General features: G+C 30.4%; 2 protein-coding genes across 2 annotated transcripts; both read right to left on the bottom strand.

The window, feature by feature from the left end:
• Positions 1-4,414: 4,414 nt before the first annotated feature.
• LOC120163198 (protein CRABS CLAW-like) lies at positions 4,415-5,606 on the bottom strand. The gene is made up of 6 exons (XM_039173191.1): positions 5,451-5,606; positions 5,222-5,356; positions 4,995-5,094; positions 4,838-4,886; positions 4,691-4,766; positions 4,415-4,540 (listed from the first exon to the last, which is right to left on the bottom strand). Exons 1-6 carry the CDS (start codon positions 5,541-5,543, stop codon positions 4,415-4,417), a joined length of 579 nt encoding a protein of 192 aa, XP_039029122.1. The 5' UTR covers positions 5,544-5,606.
• Positions 5,607-14,486: 8,880 nt separating this feature from the next.
• LOC120163027 (probable 6-phosphogluconolactonase 1) lies at positions 14,487-16,597 on the bottom strand. Its single transcript, XM_039173059.1, has 4 exons — positions 16,472-16,597; positions 15,833-16,027; positions 15,605-15,740; positions 14,487-15,110 (listed from the first exon to the last, which is right to left on the bottom strand). Exons 2-4 carry the CDS (start codon positions 16,003-16,005, stop codon positions 14,619-14,621), a joined length of 801 nt encoding a protein of 266 aa, XP_039028990.1. The 5' UTR covers positions 16,006-16,027; positions 16,472-16,597; the 3' UTR covers positions 14,487-14,618.
• Between the last annotated feature and the right edge of the window lie 5,547 nt (positions 16,598-22,144).

Below are 22,144 nucleotides of genomic sequence, written 5' to 3'. Positions count from 1 at the left end.
CTCCATTTTTGGCGTTAAGCTCTATGAACTGGCTTTTGTCCCCGGTCATGTGTCTCGAGCATCCACTATCAAGGTACCATGAGTTTGAATTTGTTTCCCGTTCCTTGTAGAAATGCTCCTTTCCCTTAGAATCTTCCCCGAATGCCATCAAGCACAAGTTTGCTACTTCTTGTTCCTCTTCATCGGAACTTTATTCATCGCTCCATGTAGCCACATGAGCCTTGTGCTTATTCTTTGATTGACCATTTTTCTTCAATTGTGGGCAATCATATTTGACATGCCCCGGCTTTTTGCATTCATAGCAAATGATTAGGTCCTTCTCTTTTGGTTCATTTTTTAGGCCTTCGTTTCGTTTGAATTTTCTTCCTCGGTAAGGTCTCATCATTTTTCTAAACCGTTTGGCAAATAATGCCATTTCCTCGTCATCATCATCATTATTAGAATCACTCTCATCTTTTGTGGATTTGAGAGCAACTCCAATGTTTTTCTTCTTCTACTTCTCCTTTGGTGTCTTTTCAACTTTATCAAGGTCCACCTCATCTTCAAGCATCATCTCATGAGTGAGGAGTGAACCGATAAGTTCTTCAAGAGTTAAGGACGATAGGTCCTTAGACTCGATGATTGACGTCTTCTTTGATTGCCATGATTTTGGGAGGGAGCAAACTAACTTCCTCACAAGCTTTTCATTTGAGATGATCTCTCCATACGATTTAAGACCATTGACAATCGTTGAAAATCTATCTGTCATAGCTTTGATGTCTTCATTTGGTTTCATCCTGAAATTTTCATAGCTATGCGTTAGAATACTAATTTTTGATTTCTTTACCTCATCTGTACCTTCATGTGTGACTTGAAGCTTATCCCATATTACTTTGGCGGTTGTACACGATGAAACTCTTCCGTATTCATCTGGTCCAAGAGCACAGAAAATAATATGGATGGCTTTGGAGTTGAGCTGGAGCATTCTTGTGTCTCCTTCACTCCACAACCTTGGATGAGTGAGAGGCTTGATGTATCCTTCTTCTACGGCATTTTATGCTCCCATGTCACTTGCTTGAATGAAGTACATCATTCTATTCTTCCAATAGGCATAATTAGCCCCATTGAAGAAAGGAGGCTTGTTGACGGGCATCGAATCGAGACCGGAGTCGAAGTTTGAAGCGGAGGCCATTGATGACTTTGATAATCGATATAACTCTTCCCGAATCGACTCTGAATTGCTGATAGTCGAAGTTAGGCTCTGATACCAATTGTTGAGTTAATCGATCGATGAAATCGGCCAAGAGGAGGGTGAATTGGCAATTAAAAATTTCGTGGAAGCTTTTGTAGAAAATTGAAAGTAATTGCACAGTGATTTACAGTGGTTCGACTTTCTCAAACAAAGTCTACGTCCACTACCTTAGCTATCCACACTAAGGATTTTCCAACAAATTCACTAATTTGTTCTTTCTTTTGAGGCCAAAGAGATAACCTTACAAAATCCCTCAAGAGTATACCTCAACTCTTGAGAACACTCTTTTTCCCAAAGAGAAGATTACAAATTTGCAAACTTACAAGAAAACCTCACAAGGTAAGATGTTTGCACAATTCTAGAACAAAGAAAAGAACACTCAAAGATAAATACAATTGAGTACAAAAGTGTTCTTGAAAGTAAATGAATATTGGATGAAAAATAGGCTTGAAATGCTCAAATTTGAGGTTTGATGCTTTCTCTTTGATTCTCTATGATTTCTTTTTGATCAAGGGCTTCAGAACTTGTTTAAATACACCTTGAATCACTTCTGAACGTTGGGGATGATTAGTGAAGATCATATAGCCGTTTAAGTGTGAAAGCAATTAATTTTTCTAGGTGGAGCGTCTCATGCATCGATGCATGATCAAGGATGCATCGGTGCATTTGTGTAAAATTCAAATATTTTGACCGTTGGGACACTTAGTGCATCGGTGCACTAAGGATGCATCGATGCATAAAATGCATTCGATGTTTGAAAAATAGCCTGGTGCATCGATGCATGGCTTGTGCATCGATGCATCAAATGCATTCGATGTTTTGAAAATATTCAGAGTGCATCGATGCATGGAGAGTGCATCGGTGCATGGAATGCATTCGATGTTCAATTAATTCATCTATGCATCGATGCATGGACTGATGCATCGGTGCATGCCTTTGAATAATTGATTTAAGGCTTGTTTTTGGTTCAAAATACTTTGTGAAAATTGTTTCAAAAATAGTTTAAGTACAAATCACAATTTTATACATTTAGTAAGGATTAAAATTGATCTTGAAAAACTTGGAGTAATAATTTGATATTTGGTTAATTGAATTGAATATAAATTTGTAAAATCATTTGTAAAATCTTAAAATTCATTTAACTTAATTTGTTATATCGAAATATCAAAAATGTTTTCAACATTACTGTTTTCTTTTAAATTAACTATATCATTATTATTTTTTATTAATTTGGAGTGAATACAAGGTAATATTTATTCAATGATTCTCAATCATCTGACATTAAACGTATGGATGGACTTAGACGAAAGCGGTCGCCCCCTGAAAATTTCAAAATTCTATATATTTTATATATTTTATTTGTATTTTTATTGAAGATCTGTTCTTGTCTCCCTAAAATTTTAGAAGTTTATCTCTCCTTCAAATTTTATAAGTTCGACTCCAACATAAAATATTGCGTTCGTCCCTGATATTTAAACGTTCATATTCTTGCATATGTGGTGCTCAAATTCAGGACCTCAAGAGATAACAACAATAGATTAACTGCTGAGATAACTTGATTTGTGTAATTATATGTTACTTTAAATTTAAGAAAAGGTAACAATTTTTTTTCCTATTCCATGACGTTTTATTTTACTTTAGCGACGCTTTTTAAACATCACATAATAATCGATCATTACGTTTCAATTGGTCAGCATGATGAAATAAAAATATGGAACATAACATTTTCTATGATTTTTATTCTCGGTGATGCTTAAAATTGTCGTCAATAAGATTACGTTGTGACGGCTTCAAAATGTTACAAGAACCTCTAGTTATGTTTTACGTACGTTTGAAGCTTGTCTACATTTCTAAAAAAAACGTCACAAAAACTAATATATATATATATATATGACTTTGTTTGTACATGTACCCACGTTTTATAAATGATGGAAGAAAATAGTTTAGTTGTCATGAGAAAATAATCTAGTTATGTTGGATTTTTTGTTGACATGAACTTAATCTAAGATTTATATTTTTCACTTAACATTCGATTCAAATTTAGAAAAATTTTCACTCAATTCAAAATTCAACTTAAATTTTAGGATAAAATTTGACTCGTCTCGAATATAAAAAATTCTCATTTTCATTCGGTAAAATGAGGACCTAATTAAAAAATATAGAGAGTGATATTATAGCAATCATTGTTAAATATATAAAGATCAATTATATTATTAATTTTAGATCAGATATTTTTCATCTTAAATTTGAATTTGGCTCGACTTCATTCTCTACAAAATCCGACTGAACATAAATTTCAAATAAAAATCTAATCTTATAAGATGAATTAATTCATGGACTATCCGATTATGTATTCAGATGATAAAAGCCGTGTCCTTCAGCCTAAGTTGCCTAGGACTCTGCCCTTCAAGTTTGCAGAATCATAAACTTTCTTCTTGGCGTTGATAAATTACATCTTAAGTGTAAATAACGAAATCACATTTTTATTGCTTTATCTAAAACTAAAAGATAATAATAAGTTTTAAAGTCAAAATTGAAACAACTTCTAAATTCTAATGATATTTTAATTTTTTTCTAGGCAATAGAATTTTATTAAAAGAGGACTAATCTTAAAAAGAGGAAAATAGTACATATAATTAAACAATACATAACACGCAACAAAACTAGTCTAATGATATTTTTAACCTTCAAACTTTTAAAACAACTTTTAAATTCTTAAGCCTTTTTTTTCATATTTTTTTACCTTTCGAACTTCTAATTTTTCTTTAATTATTATTTTCAATTCAGGAATATTAATCACTAAGCATAAATGCAATTAGATAATCCATTAAAATTTTAAAATATAGTTCTAGAAAAGTCAGATACATGTTTTCATCAAAAGAACAATACCCTAAAACTAATATTGATTAGATATGATAATTAGGAAAGCTTAGAGACACAAAGTTACTTTAAACAAGCCCTAGTTTTTAGGCTAGCAGGCAAGACTCAAGTCTCCAAATCCACCAGTCTCTCACCAACTTTGTTCTTGCATGTAATTTTCATGCATTATCAATTTGTTCCTGCAAATTTTCATACAACCAGCCTCAGCCCTTTGCCAAATATCTAGAACCGAATATTTTTACCATCGTGTGTATGTATATATAACTTTTTAGTTTTACACAGATTTATGGTCGTTAGATGAACTTAAATAGACAATGAGATTAACCGTACGAATATATATATATATATACATACATATGATTTACTTACATTTCTGCTGCTTCCACAAATAGATGATGATGTTGGAGAATTTGGGATGTACCTAGCCCACTGCTTCCATTTTCAGTAATGAGAATCAGAATCCAAATTGCCATCAAATTTGAAAGAAAATTAAGCTATGATTTATTATAAACAGTGGGGTTCTTCAGTTTTTTTTTTTCAGAGATGAAAAAAGCAAACAGATGAAACAGTATATCTTACATTTTTAGCTGCTGCGCTGAAAGCTTCTCGATGTGGTATCTCAGGGTTTGCTGCTTTAATGCGCTGTATTTCCTCCCTTTAGATGTAAACAAAAAGATATGAGAGAAGGAAAAAAGAAAATATAGTTTCATAGAAGAATTTCATTACTTCATAAACCGATTGTAAGCAGATGGAAGCCTGTGTTTCTTCTCAGGGGCTACCAACAAAAAGAAGAAGAAATTATCAGTTCCCCATTAATCCAAGCATAACGCATCAACAATGGTTGAAAAGAGTAATTTACAATAAAGGGTTTTCATATACATACGTTTTACGACAAATGGTGTTTTAGGGGATGATGGCTCGCTCGACGTTGACGAAGATGAGGATGAAAACTGAGCACCTTTCCTGAAATCACCGCAGAAACTCTGCATCTACTTCACATGAAGCCACACTTAATTCCATTGCTACTTGTAATTTTATGTTACAAGCTAACAGCTGCATGAACTTGATTTTGATTTTGATTTAGTCTTGGTTTAAAAATGGAAAACGCACCTGGAGAGTGAGGCTTGTTTGGGGATCAAGGCATTGACCTTCAAGTGGGGGCCTGGTGCTGAGAAAGGAGAGTTGACTACAATGACCGCATTTCACTGTTACTGTTTCCAGCAACCTTTTGCCCGGGATCTCAACCTAAAAAAGTTCTTTTGCTTGTTAACATTGCGTGGTATTTGCAAAGATAATAATTGGGCTGCATACTTGAAAGGCAGTGTAAATGAAAATATACCGCAAGAACAGTGTTGCAGAAGTTGCAGCGGACATAGCAAAGATGGTCGGGTTGTGGAACCAAGTCCATTGCAGCTTTGCCGTCAAGGTTCATATTATCAAAGGGAAGGGAAGAAAGAGAGGATAAGATTAGGGTTTTGATAGGGCTATTGCTAGATGGTGGGTCTGCCTTTTGCTTCAAAAGAAGATGGGGGATATGGAGGATGAATCAAGAGTCAAAAAAGAAAACCTAGCGGTTTAAGTTAATTTGATTTGATTAAAATTTGATTAACGTTCAATTTGAGTTGAATTGATTCGAACTCGAGCTTAACTCGATACCTTAACAAGTTGAGTCAAACAAGGTTTAATTTAACTCGATAAGTACAAGAACAACTCATAAACTTATGAGTCTTGAGACGGTTTATTAGATACTTGCATTCACTCTTGATATATATATATATATTGAATTGTGATAAAATCAATAATTAATGTGTTATCATGTTCTATTAGTATGTTTTAATATTGATGACATTTATTATTTTTCTGTTGATAATAATATTTATTTGTATTTCTTATCTTTCTTAAATTATTTAATTGAATTTTCTAACCTTTTCTTTGCATAATCCTATTTTATGAAATAAATTGATCATATTAAAATATATATTGTATAATATCATCTACAAATATGTTCTCATGAATTCTTATTGATCCGAATGTTGATCTAAATTAAAATAAATCGAGTATTGAACTTAATTGAAGTAATGTGTCAAAATTTAGACTCAATTGGATGTGAATTGAACTCAATTAGATGGTTGCAATCACCTCGTCAGACCTCAATTTAGCATGTTTATTTAATCAATATATTTATGGATAGTTTTATGTAATTATTAGTTTCCTATTTATTACTTTATTATGAAATCATTAAATTTATTTATTATATTAACTAAATTTTTATAAAGTAAAAAAATTAAGTGTTCTATTGCACCATACAAAATACAAAAATGCCTTGTGAAAAAGGAAAAGGAAAATTCACAAAAGCTGAACAATCTCTTTAATGGAATTAAATTAAGAAAAAAAATACCTAAGAAGTAGTCACAGTTAGTCTGCTTTCTTCTTCATCTTTATAATCGACGACAACATTAGCTTTGGCGCTAGTTGCGGACTACCATTATTTATTGTTTTTTCTTTACTTTAATATAGCATATCTTTGTGTTTTTTTTCTTGTTTTAGTTTATCTTTTATTTTTCAGGATTGGATTTGACATTGTCATTACTGATCAATATGACATTTATTTGTTATCATGGCGATCTTCCCTACTTTGAACCCTCGAATTGAATTTGGATACACGATTTGCGTTCATGGATAGTATTTTCACGTTGCTCAATTCTGATTTGTGGTTTGTCGATGATATTTTGCTAGTTTTATCTCTTTTTGTGGTTTGTTTACCGATGCAGACAGATTTGTTTGTATCTACCTTTTGTTCGAGTTTAGTTGGTTAGATTTTTTAAACTTTTGTTCGAGTTTATTTAGTTGGATTTTTTAATCTTTTCCTTGTATGGTCTGTGTGTGATCTTAAGTTGTTAGTTTTTTTGTTTCTTAAAATATCTTTATTATATGTTTATTTTACAATTGTGGTTGTAAACCTTCATTATAATTTATTTATTTCTTAAAATAAAATTAGCGGATTCTAAAAAAACAGTTCTACTTGTTATCTGATGGCATATTCCTCACCAATGTTCTACATTTTGACAACATTATCTATAAGATATATGTAAATTTATTCAAATAGAAAAATAAACAAATATTATAATAATATTACAAAGAGAAAATTAAGAAAATACCCAAATAACCAAACTTCAAAAAATAAAATCCAATTAACCAAAACGATTAAGCTTTCAATTTTAAAGGTATCATAGTTTTTTAATTAATCACTGGTATCCGATTTATTAATCGACTAATCAAAATCAAATACTGTTGAGATAAGAACGATCCTCCCAAACCAATTTAATCCATTAACAAACACTCTCAAACAGGGGTATAACCACGAAGACGATAAAACTCTTTAAGTATTTAATGATGATATATTTTTAAGAATTTGAATTTGAAATTTTTATTAAACTAGAATAACATTTGTTAGTTAATTCAAACTTTGATGGTAAATAATATTAAATTAAATGCATGGATTTATTGTTTGCTCCAATTTTCCTTATTGTTCGGTTTGTTTAACATAAATGTAAGATTATGATGTTTGGTTAGAGGAATACAAGATTATTAGAACGTATATTTTATCAAATTATCCTTGTTATATCATATATGATCTTTTCTATAAGTTAAACTTTTAATATTAAATTACAAGTATTTGCATGCAAGTTAATAGAACTAAGAAAAAAATTATATTTGAACATATAATTAGTATATAAAAGTTATATTTTTAAATATTTTTTTATAAATATTATATTTTTTATATAAAATATAATATATTATGAAAATATTGTTATGATCTTGAGTGTACAAAGATATTATTTTTTAATATATGAGATCCATTTTTTAATTTTAATAACTCAAAGTTAGATTTGATTTCAAATTTGATTGTAAGATTAGATTAATTATATTATTTAATCTGTCTATATTATAGGAACATGTGATATATATTTTTTATTATCGGTTGTTAGAATTAAATTTTTTACTATTAGTTATAATAAAAATATAAAAGTAATTTTATTTTTGAGAAAACGAATAATCTTAACTTCAACAATATTTTCTTTTAAATACCCAAAAAATTCTTTTATTTTTTTCTAGATTGAGAGAAATACTTTTTTGCGCAATGATGGATTTATAGTTTAGTAAATAAAAGAACTAACTTACACTAATGTAAATAAGTATTGATAGTTCAGTAAATGAAAAAAAAATTAACTTATACCGACGTAAATAATTTACTCCAAATTTTATTAACTTTATTGTATGTAATGAATAATTTTATATTCTGTCAATATATGATAATGATAATTTTTCAAAGAATTTGAAACTAAATTTTATTAACTTTGTTCTAATACAATAAGATTATTTTCTCACCTCAAAAAATTATAAACGATTGATATACAAAATATTAAAAATATAAAATAATTTTAATTACCTAAATTTACTAATATTTTAACTAAATCAAACTCTTTGCATAATAATAATAATAATAATATATTATTATTATTATTATTATTATTTATATAAATTTAAGTAAAGTACAAAGAAAAAGAAGATTAACATAACATATTCAAGGACGGAGCCAGGATTGAACTATAAAGGGTGTAAGTTGTTTAATTTTGAAATAAATAGGATCTCTAAAATTGAACAAACCATAAAAATTAAAGGAGTTATAGTTTAATATAATTAAATTTAAAATTGAAGGGTCTTAAAGAGTAATTAAACCAAAAAAATTAGAAGTCAAAATTTCATTTTTTTAACCAAAAGATCCTAAAATATAATTAAACCAATAAATTTGGAATGGGAAACGACTAAATTGTAATGGTTTCAAATATATAGTGACCTAAAACTGATTAAACCATCAAAGTTTGGGTGGGGCAATTGCCCCTCACACCTCCCATTTAAATCCATCCATGAACGTATTGTTTTAGGGCAACTTTGTCTAAAATTCCATAAATTATCAAATACCTAAAAATTTGAGAATGATATTTTCGCTATCTTAACAAAAAAAAAACATTACTATCGATAATAAGTTATTAACATCCGAGGGAAAAAGATAACAAATCAAATGTGAAAATACAATTTCGAAAAAAATTATTCTCTTTTAGACTGAGATAATCATATCTTATTTACATTTTTCTGATTGACTCAAATAGAAGACAAGGGACCAAGTCCGTTGAGTCTGGAGCATGTATGGTAATAGGAACCAAGTCATGGAAACACACATCTTGAAACCAATTGTTTCCATTACAGCCAGGCAGTAGTTACTAGCTACCCTAGTTTAGGACAGAGAGTGAAAAAGATAGTGAAGATATGGGGTCCTGCCCAAGCATTCCATCTTTTGTGGGTGCCATGTAAAACAAGGAAACCTGAAAGAGACCGATGCTACAATCACATGTCAATGTCTCACACTCACACCATCGTCGATGGCCACAAGTACTGGCGTACTAAATACAATGAGATTTATAGGGTTCCTTTGTCTTGTAGTGATGGGACCATTCCTCAGTTACCCAACTCGGAAACAAAGCTGGTTCGACACTCGGTTTCCTCACCTTTCTCTGCTGGTATAACTCGACTTTCCCAAGATCAAAGGGTGCTTTTGCACTCAAGGCCCTTGCTTTTTCATTTACTGCTCTCTGCCTAGGGTTTCTCTCGCATTTGTTTGTTTGCCACGAGATTTCCTTGATATCGTTTACCATTATTACTTCATGACTCATTCAACACCTATAGAGTCTAACTGATTAACGAATTCGGACACAATCATTGGATCTATCGTCACCCTCTTTCTTACCCATATCAGGTAAATTTTTCAACTCCGATTTGACGCCTCTTTGACAGTTACTTCCCAAGGCTAGGTTTAGATTGGTTCGGATCAAATACTACAATAACTGGTTCACAATTACATGACACAAATCGAACTTACTAATGCGCCTTCTTATCATGGACTGATTGCATGAATCATGCAAATTGTTGCACGTGATCAGCAATTTTACCTAATGGATAATTCATTATAGGATCTTTTTTGTTAAGAACTTATCATAATTTTACCAAACTTAATAAAAATATTGGTAAACTACATGTTTAGTGTCTCAACTACCACTTTTATTCCGTTTTGATCACCCAACTATTATTGTTTTTCAAAATCATACTTAACGTTATATTTTGGTCTCATTTTAGTCACTCGTCTTTAAAAATTAATAGAACTACTGATGTGAAATTACATTATGGCAACACGCCACATCACCATTAATATTTTAACGGTGAGTGATCAAAATGAAAGCAAAACGTAATATTATGTATGATTTTAAAATAAAAAATAATTAAATGACCAAAACAAAACAAAAATAATAATTAGAGTACCAAACATATAGTTTACCCTAAAAATATTTGCCACAAGGACAAGCATTGATATATAGTCAAGGTTGTTATGTTGCTGTCTGTGTATATATATTCCATTTCGGTTCATAGACTATGCTGGTTAATTTTATGGGTAAACTATATTTATGACCACTTAATGACTATTCCTTTTTATTTTAATTATTGATATTTTAATTTTATCAATCAGATTATTTAATTATTTAATTATTGTCAATCAAATCAACTAAATGTTAACATCTAAAAGAAGAATGTGGTGTAAAGTTAAAAACTTCAGTATAATTATACATTTAATTTATATCACTTATATATTCTATCAGTTTGATCATAAATTAAAACAAATTTAGCTCGGTGCAGTGATTGAACAGTGGTAAGGGAACCAACTTGTATGACTTTTACAAGTACTGATGAACCAGTTAAAGTGCATTGTAGCGTGCTTTGGATCACGTCTAATATCAAAGAATAATGGGGTACGAACAGATAACAGCTCAGGATTGACCGAGCATAATAGTCGAACTTATATCGTCAGTAATAAAAAAAATATTGTTTTCCTCAAAGGATTTAAGTTTAAGCAATTATATCTATAAAATATATGTACGTTATTAACTGGCCCAATCAAACACCCCCTAGCTTATTGAAGATTAAACTCTAATGTTTTTAATAATTATGAGTGATTATAAGATAGTATTAATTTAGATTTTTTTTAACTTATCAAAAATACAATTTTATAAATATGACTGTTCGAACTCAAATTTTTTAAGGATATGACATTTTATATTTTCATTAAAGTCATTCAATAAGTCAAACTTTAATGTTTTTGAACAGATAAATAATTGATCATGAGATATATTTACATATTTAACAATGAATAAACACCAATCATATGTTTAAGTAACTTAGAGGGTATATATTCAATATATATAGTAATTAAGTTGGAAACTGAACAACGCCGAAAGTGCCTAGGTACTCAGGTAGGGCAGCGAGGAAAGACATTTTCTATTGATTTTTTATTTTCTCAACCAGAAAGAAATTGATAGTATTTTTAATATAATTGAATGACATAAAATCATTGTTAAATTGATATAAAATAATTATTAATTATTATTTTGAATTAATATAATTATTCTTATTTTTCTGATTTTGGCTCCTCAAATTCTAGAATTTTTTTTATGGTTTTCTATATATTTTTAGTTGACCATTGTTAAACGGATATTATTTTCGATTTTTATAAGAATTTAATGATTTTTATTAACCATTTAGTTCAACTAAGAATAGGTGTTCCGAACAATTTATCCATCGATTGGAGACAGGTGGAGAAGATCGTCTCCTAAAATTTAACAATTTAATGATTTTCAATTATTCTTAATGATTTTTTTATTTAACATCTAGATATAGACTGAGAGGATTGGTGAAGAAGATCACCTCCTAAATTTTTTAAATTCATTTATATTTTAGATGTTTTCTTTGTATTTTCTATTGAAAAATTATTTATGATCCTCTTAAAATTTTAAATTAAAATTTTATAAGTTTGTATTACTTTAAAATTTTATAAAATTACCCTCTTAAAATAAAATCACGTGTTCGTGCTTGTTAACACCCTTCTTTCAAAGATGATTTCAATTTAAGTTTCAAGGTGAACCTATCGTATTACAAAATAAAATTTCAATTTTAGTGGGATGGAAAAAATGAATTATTTTATTATTTTTTTATAAGTTTCATATTTAATATCTTTTATGTTTTTTTCTTTACAATTTTAATTGTTTAAATGCATGTTGCAACTTTTATTATTTAATAATTATTGCTGTCTTGTCCCTTACCAATCCCATAATTTAGGTCCGGAGCCCAAAGAGAACCTTGAATGTAATCGGACCAGGTTGCCAAGGCCCTGCCTCTATATACGGCCATCTCAATAGGGTTGATGATGATAGACAAGTGGTGCGCTGACTAATTATATTTTATAATTTAAATTTTATTTGAAATTTTTTTGACTCGATTCGATTTATTTAAACTTTATTATATTAGAATATTAACATCTATCTATAGTGAAAGAGCCCCATCTAGTTGAGAGCATACATATGTCCATCATGAAATTTGAATTTTCTTCGATTAATTATATTTTTATTAACGGTGGTCAGAAATTGATTCTTATAAAAAAAAAGGAAAAAAAGAAGATTCCTTTACATTTTTGAACAAAATTGATTGTGTTTTTGTTAAACATCCAACCCAATTCTGGATTTTTCTTATAAAGCTCTTTAAAATCTTATCTTCTTAGAATATGCTACTTTTTGGAAGCAGTACAATAATGGTGTTGTTATGAACTGTTTATATTGTACTACAAATCTGTAGCTGAAGATAGGGTTGTTTATTCGGTTAAAATCGAATCTAATCGAATCAAATTAATTATAATTGAATTAATTAATTTTTTTTAACCGTTAACCGAACCGAATTTTTTTTCAAATATATTAATCGAACCGAATAAATTTCGGTTAATTCGGTTAATTTTTGAATTAACCGATTTTTTTTAAAATTTTCTAATTTATATAAAAATTAAATGTTTTTTAATTAAAAAAAGTTTATAATTAATTTAAATAATATATATAATTATAAAATAAAAATTTCAGATAAATTTTTTAATTAATTAATATTGATTTAGGTTTAAAAGTTATTGGATCTTAAATTATTAATTGAGTTTTAAATGGTTTGGGCTTAGCTCATATGTTATATATAATATATATAATATTTTTTAATTAAAAAAACAGTTTACAATTAATTTAAATAATATATAATTATAAAATAAAAAATTTATATAATTTTTTTAATTAATTAATATTGATTTAGGTTTAAAAGTTATTAGATCTTAAATTATTAATTGAGTTTTAAATGGTTTGGGCTGAGCCCATATGTTATATATAATATATTTAAAATTTAAAATTTAATTTCGGTTAATTCGGTTAATTAACCGAATTCGAACCGAATTAACCGTTAACCGAATTTTAAAAATGTTCTTAACCGTTAACCGACCGAACTAATTCGATAACCAAACCGAATTAACCGAACTATTTGGTTCGGTCGGTTAACCGAATTAATTCGGTTATTTGAACACCCCTAGTTGAAGATCTTCAACTGAACATATACCTACTTAGGGATGTGAACGAGTTGAATTTAAGTAAAAAAGTTAAAGTTGGGTTCGACTCAATTCGAGCTCGAAGAAAAAAATTTGAATTCTAAAAATTCGAACTCGGTTCAAACCAGAACCTTAGTATATGGAAATCTTATATTACTTTTTAAAAAATAACATATAAATATTAATATTATTAATAAATTAATTTAAAATTTATAAATTTAATATATTAATTTTTCCAGTTACTCGTAAGTTTTTTGAATCGAACATCAAGTAATTCATTTTGATTTATTAAGAACTCGAGTAAAATTCATTCAATTTAAACGTTGATTAAATTTTAACTGAATTAAACTCAAATAACTTAGTATATGTCTTGTCTCATTTACATAGCTATATCAACTACTTTCCCTCCAGCAATAAGAACTTAAAGTTACTGCTTTTGCTTGAATGACATATCTAAGAAGTGTGGTGGAGGGCACTTCTCATTTAAAGTAATGATTTTTATTTGCCATCTTACAAAAATTGTATGTTACACGAAAGTACGCTCGATTTTATGAGAGTGAAGTTATAAAATTTTAAAAAGAAACTCATTTATAAAATTTTAAGAGTGATAATAAATTATCAATTAAAAATACGAATAAAATATTTAAAAATTTTATGAAATGACGGTCTCCGTCCACTCGCCCGCTCGGTCCATCCATAGAATATGAGACAATGTGTGGAATAACTACAAGTTATAATCCATGTTTACAACAGATAGATGGGACTTTGATCCATGCAAAAATGGAAATTGCTACATTTTGATTATCCATGTCAGAAGAACCTGAATAAGCTTGCATTAAGACCCCAACTTTTATTACTTTCCCCTTTCCTTACAAAATGGATTTCAAACTTCCCACCTCAAATATAAACGAGAAGACGAAAAACCAGAGTAAAAAACATAAAGCAACAGGAACTAATCGAGGACGACGATCAACATGTTAACCCTCCTACTCCCTACTCGGAGAATTGAAGACCATCCAGTTTCGATGCAGCTAGCTTGTCCAAAAACCATATCAACTTCCCTTTCGTTGGTTGGACTAACCGTGCAGGGAGCAATGGGCGGTGGTGTCCGATATTATCGATTGCCCAATGCACGGCCTCGCCTTTGCTCTCACCGGTCACGACCATTGCCACATTTGATGCTGAATTGATGACAGGCAGAGTGAATGTTATCCTCTCAGGTGGAGGTTTGGGAGAATCGATGATGAAAGTTACCCATTCGTTGGTCTCGTCAAGTGCCGAATGATTAGGGAATAGCGAAGCAATGTGACCGTCAGGTCCCATGCCAAGAAGGATAAGGTCGAACTTGGGACAGTCACTAATGTCGGAAACACTAACCATTCGTGTTTTCACCAACTGCCGGATAACAAACGTGTAGTCATCAGCGGCTTCCTCTGCCGAAACTGAATCGTTGATAGAATGAACATGGCTGGGAACAATCGGCACCTACAAATACAAGGCAATGCCATAAGAACGCATACATTAAGACCTAATTTGTCATTCCAATCTATCCATTGACGAAAGCACTGCTGACATAATAACCTGAGCTGAATGAAACCAAACATCTAAATCAATCGAAAACAACATAAAAAATACTCGATACATTCATGTCGAATTTGATACCGGATCAAATGAATTCAAACAGAAAACAAGGGTATCACTGAAAACAAGGAATCCATAGATGAATAATCAGATGAATGCATATCATAAGTAAACTAATATTACCAGTTAACACGACCTTCTAGCAAAGGCTAATATTTCAAGATCCAAAGTGTGGATCAGTCTAATCAAAGAACAATAAAAGAACTAATATGTACTTTATGCATTAACTAAAGAAGAGGTGTGCCTATCGAGCTGAGCAGTGATCGACTCGAAAACTGTTCGACTGTGCTCAACTAGACTCAAATGGGATCAAACAAAGGTTGAATTGAGATGCTAACCTTAGAAAGAAGGCCATCCTTTGCAAGTTTGTAATTGCTATCAGAATGGTTTTTGGCCACAACACGTTCATCCGCCCAAAATATATACCATTTAGACCAGTCTACAGTCTTGTCATAAGGGGCTTCACAGAGTTTTCTGTCCCAAAAAAGAAAACAACTTTAAAGGAAGAACACCAAAATCACAAGGGAAAAAAGGACCGAAAGATGGAAAAGGGAATGCATTGATACCCCATTAAGTCAATGAGAGAACCCCCAGACAATGCAATAGCAAAGACGCCTCTCTCCTTCACTGCTGCCTCTGATAACTCAGCAATATAATCAGCCAACTCGGTCCTTAGTTCATCCAAATTTTCAAGAATCCTCAATTTTCCTCTATCATTATTAACATCAGAAACATCCATGCTTTTCACAATTTTACCAAACCTATTGTCAAAAAAAAAAGTTCAAAAATGTAGCAGCAGCAGCAGCAATAAAGCCATTAACTTTTGGAGCTCACAGCAATGGGTTAAAATTGATCAAAACATAAAAAAAAAAAAAAAAATTAGATCATGCCAAAAAGTTTACAGAATCTATGACTAAAAAGTAAGAAAAAAAAATCAATAATACAGCTCAAGATTCATCAAACTAAACCCAAAAAAGGGTCACAATAGGACACAGAAAGTGGAACAAACGGATATGATCATCTCAATTCAGAGATCAAGAAAAACCAAAAGTTTTAACTAATTCGATAAGTCCCATACAGACGAATTTAACAAGAAAACCAGTCATACCCAGAACTTAAAAACAGAAGCTTTGATCAAAGAAAAGTAAAATAAAAAATTATACCAAGTTGCAACAAACAAGTGTAAAAAAAAGGGAAATGCTTACAAAGAAGAAGAAAAAAGAAAATGGGCTGCAGAGAGGCAAGAAATTGGTGAAGGAAGGAAGATGAGTAATCAACGACATATGAAATAATTTAATTATATAACACTAACACGAAAACAGATAAATGTAAAATACAATTAAAAACAAAAATCTGTTTCAGAATAGAAGTTGAGGAGAATTTACCTTAAGTTCAACCAATGAAAGTGACATAACACACCAGGAAAATAAATAAATTTGTGAGGCAGTGAAAAGTAAACGGATAATATTTAATATAAATGTAAAATGAACAAACCCAAAAACAAAAATTTATCTTCTTCTTCTTCTTTCTCTTCAAGGATTAAATTCATCATTGAATAATCACTCTAATTATAGGATATTTTAATTTGATCATTCATCTATTAGTTTTATTAATTATGTCATTTAATTATTTAAAAATTATCTACAATTAATAAAGGTTTAATGTAGAAAAATATTCAAATTATAACTTTTTTTTATTTAGATACTTTAACTGTTTTCAATTATCGTATGTGCATAACGTGATATTTATAGCTTATTATTTATATATTCTATTATTTTTGTCTTATTTTAATTTAATTTAATAAATTTAATCATTCAATCATATAATAACTTGAATTTTAGTTATGCCAAATAAAGAGTGTTGTTTTCTTATTAATCGAGTAAATATAAGATAATATTTATTTAAATATTTTTAATATTCTAAAAATCGAAAAGAATAATAATAAATTATTAAGTTTAATTCGTATCAAAGAGTGGAGTTAATAAAATACTAAAAAATTATTTTAATTATTAGATGCTGTTTTTGGAAAGAAACAAAAAAAATAAAGTCCTTTGAGATAACCAAACACGTGTCCAGTCACGATTCTGACAAATGTACCGATGGTACTTTTTGTCTTGTAATGCTAAAAGTCTAAAACAATGTTTATTTTTAATTTTTAATTTCTATTTTATTATATCTTTCCTTTTCTGTCCCTTCCACTATGCTTGTCTTATTTGTTTTTTTTATCAGTATTATTTTTACCTATTTTTATTTCACTTGGTTTTTCAAAAAAAATAAATGAAATCTTGCCATTTTATAAAAAGAAACTTTGCTCTCTTGAATTTGATATAAAATTTGATAGTGATGGTCCGTCAAAAATCAGCTCATTTTGATACATGCTTGTATAGATTTGTGTACCTTTGCAAATCATCCGTATTGATCCCATATCTTCCTCCACCATACACGTCTATTGAATTGAAAGTACAATATGTTTATTACAATGACTCGCTATAAATGATTTGTGTGTATATATATATATATATATTTGCCTATAAATTTGTTGATGTGAAAATTCGGGATATCATAATTGTTGCGGTTCATTTTTTCTTTAGTTTAAACAGTAAGTTGAAGTCGATTGTTTTAGTGAGTTGAAGAAGATAATAAATTATACGGATATAGGTTTAGGAAGAAAATGAGAGTTCATGAACTTTTCTCCACCCATACATGGTTTATATACTAATCATTGATATTGGTGTGTTATGATTGTTATTCGTAAGTTGGCATGACGAATTGAATGAAGGAGTGGTTGGCACGATTTGAATCTGTGACCAACAGGCATGGGGAGTCAGGCTAGCATTGAACCAAAATCCCTAAATTTTTTCTAATTCTAACCGTCGACCTCCACGATCTTTCTCGCTCCTGCCGTTGTTGTAGTGCACCGTCTCCACCAATTGAACCGGCATCACCAATTGAACCGGCGTCATCCGACAACCTGATTTCGACCCTCGATTTACCCGTAACGACTGTCGTTCGTCGCGATGAAGTGAGGAAGATGTTCAACTTGCCCCACTATCGATCCCGTTCGTTGATTGTCGATTGTAGTCACTGTCGGCCTCATTAGAAGCTTCGTCGAAGCCCTGCCAAAACCCCTAAGATCGATCGGTGCAAGCTACCGCCGTTCGCCGTGGGGAGCTCACCAAAGTCCATCGAATCCCTAGTCTGTAACTTAGTTTTTCGGCAATTTCGATCGCCTCGGCTGTCCTCCTCAATTCGTAGCTCCTTCTAGAAACAATCCAGGTGGTCTGAACCGGCGATCTGAATTGGGTATGTTTGACCCGAGCGAGTCAAATCGGATCGAACTGAGTCAACCTGAACCGTTGACCAGACCAATTGACTTTAACTTTCACTTTGACCAATTTGACTATTGACTTTGATAAAAAAAAAGTCAAAATTTTCAAAAAGGTATATTTTATGTTTTTCGACGTCATGAGTCTGAATCTGAAATCTGTTTTGCCAAATTCAAACTCGGTAAGCTGCTTTTCGACATTTTATATTTCGATTCAATACGAATTTTCACGTTTAAGTTTAATTCTAATGTAATTGGTTTTGTCATGTATCCAAGACATTATGGGACGTGGAATTAAAGTTCGAGGGCAATCAAAGGGAGTTTAATTGGTTAACCTTTATGGCTCAAAAATCGATGTAATACATTACTACCTTTTGCATGTTTTATGGAACATGTTGGCATTGGTTACTACATGGATGAATATATTTGGTCACATGAATGTAGTTGATCATCTCTAAACTCGATCCAAATACAGTAAAAAGTATGTCAATTAATAAGCCTTGGATGACTCTATCAGAAATAAGAAGTCTAGCAATAAATAATTCCAAGTTCGGTGATTAATCAGTGCAGCGATTAACCACATAAACCTTAAATTCTGATTATTTTCGTTAAAAGTTTTAATATTGAAATCACCTGATTAAGAAATTACGAAATTACCCTATGAGGTAAAATTGTCCAGATTAACCCTGATAGTGAAATTACCTTGAGAATTCGTATTTATCTGATAAAGTATTGATTCACCTGTTAAATTCCTAATATGTTCGGAAAGTCATTAATAATCAGATCTTGTTCAGAAAAAATAAATTAAATAGAAAGATTAGACTAAAGAAAATGACCAAAATACCCTTGAAATGTAAAATTACCCAAAGTACCTTCAAGCTCTGGAATAGTTAAATACACTCAAGCTATGAAATGAATAAATCAACATTGAATACCAAAATGACCTAAACACCCTCATGACCCTCCCAAAGATGGTTTTGAAGGTGATCAATTTGATTCTGCAGTGCAGCCAAATTTAAGAAATGAATATTCATGAAGTTTTCCTACGTGTATAATTGATGAGTGTCGCATTTGTTGGGAATTGTACAGTACGATCAGAATTGAAAACTTATTAAGATGCTTGGAATTTGGAATTTTGTAAATCGCTACAGACTCTTATTAAATAGATTTATCAAATTTCTCAGGAAATAATCGACTCATATGTCCTTATAAGTTTGATTGATGTAACCACTTTAGGAATGCCTGAATCCTAATTAATTATGATGTAATAATTCATGAATACCTTGCTGATATATATGAATACTATGATCTTGATAAATTACTTCCCAAATGACTGATGAATCTGTTAGCTATCAAACTCTCTTTTTTATAGGGACCTCGTTCTGAAATTCAATCAATTTACAGAAATCTTGTGGCTCTCTACTTGATAAATACTAAGTACCTCCGAAAAATAACTGGATCCTCTAGTGTGTTCCCTGTGAGCTATATAATTATTTTATATGGCCTGAAATGTGATTTACTGAAGTTATTGTTTTACTGAATATTTTAACTGTTTGATATTATGATTTAATGATGTATTGGTTTACTGTTTATGAACTATGGCTACTTGATATTCGCTATCTGGTTACCTGTATTCACTGGAAAATAAAATCGTTCCTGATTTATGGATCATGAATTCTACTGGTTATTACTTGAACTGTTTTATTGGGACACTATCTGGGTAGGCTGAAGTATGGAGGTTCAGCTCTGATTAAGCTGGTAATTCCTTACGGACCTAAGGTATTCATTGGGTAGGCTCTAAGGCCCCAAGACACTCCCTTAGTAGGGGACTATATTTTGGTGTAAGGATGGAGGACATTCATGTGATTTAAATAACTACATTGTTATTTTACAACATTCGATTGTATCATGATTTTGATATTAAGTTACTACTCAATTTGATAACTACCGGATACTATATGGGTAGGATTATGGAGTATGGATGTTCAATTGTGATCAAGCTGGTAATTCCTTACAGACCTAAGGATACTTTTGGGTAGGCCTATAGACCCCAAGGTACTCTATTAGGGTGGCTCATTCATTGTGTGCTTAGGGTAAGTCTTTATTGATACAATTCTAGGGATCTGCATATCGGTGTTCGGTTTGAGGGTATTACTGTGATTTTAAAATATGTTTTAAACTACTAATGTTTTTAAAAAACCTGTACACACTTCTTTGTTTTGTTGGAACACATTAGACTCTCCAAATCAATCTTATGGACCTGTCTCTCTCTGAATACTTCCTTCAGATCGTAAATTATTGTTTGTAATTGAAGACTTGGTTAATGGAATCTAAATTCACCGCTAGAATTTGATGATGACTATCCCGCTAAAGAATTTATGCTTTACCTTATACTCGATGACCCATTGCATTCATCTGGTAGTTCTGTATTATTGAGTTTTTCAAAGCTCACTCTGTTACTTACCATTTCAGGTTAAAGAATTTGATCATGTGCTTTTAGCGACATTAGTAAAGGAGTTCCACCAGCGTTGCTTGCGGAGTACGATGCATGTAATTAGGGGACATGTAGGTTGTATTTTATTTTTATATTCGATTCTGAAACTTGTTTACTACTGGATATTAAAGGATTTTATTTTAATATATAAATGATTTTATGAACTTGTATTTTATCTATAAATTATTTTAAGGTTTTTTAAATAGATTACGAACAATTTTAATTTTTTTTTTAAATTTTTACTGTGGGTCACTCTGATGACCCTAATATAACACCTCATATCAAATCAAATCACTCGTATTAATATGAGGGTGTTACATCCTTAGTTACCCCGAGGCTTCAAAACTTTTAGTTATTCAATGTTCAAATAATATTTAATATTTTGTTACTTCTGCAACGCCCAAAAACATTTACCAGGATAACATTATCTTTCTATACTTATATTAATATAGGGTAAAATACACAAATGATCCCTCAACTATATAATGTTATTTTATTGAGTTCCTTAACTATTAAAAGTTATAAAATATTCTTCTAATTATAGGGCACTATTATGTTGAGTCTCCGACTATTAAAAGTTACAAGATGGTCATCCGACTATTTATATGTTCCAAACTCGTCCTTTTTTGTTTAAAAATTAGTGAATGTCTCAGCTAGACGTTAACATGTTGACTAAGATATGATTAAATATGATCTCAAAACCTTTTAAGTAATATTTTATGTACGGGTGTGCAAAAAGATTTGATCTGATCAATCTGATTTAAAATTTTAGATATACAATCCATTTTTTTATTTTTGGATATTTCAGATTGGATATTAAAAAAATCAAATAATCGGATCAGATAAATTCCAATTTTGGATTATCTAAAAAATCTGGAAAAAAATTGGGCTATTAGATTTTAGATAGTCTTTAGCCCAATAAATGAGTAACCCATTAAAGCTCTAACACAATAAAAATTATGATATTTAATTATTTATTGCGTGTGAATAATTAAATATGTATATAAAATGTAATAGAGGTATCAAATAAATTACATTAAATCACAAAATTTAAAATTA

This window comes from Hibiscus syriacus, unplaced genomic scaffold, assembly GCF_006381635.1.
Source record: "Hibiscus syriacus cultivar Baekdansim isolate YM2019G1 unplaced genomic scaffold, ASM638163v2 tig00111427_pilon, whole genome shotgun sequence".
In the NCBI taxonomy this organism is placed as follows: Eukaryota; Viridiplantae; Streptophyta; class Magnoliopsida; order Malvales; family Malvaceae; genus Hibiscus; species Hibiscus syriacus.
This window is presented reverse-complemented; position numbering and strand designations above follow the sequence as displayed.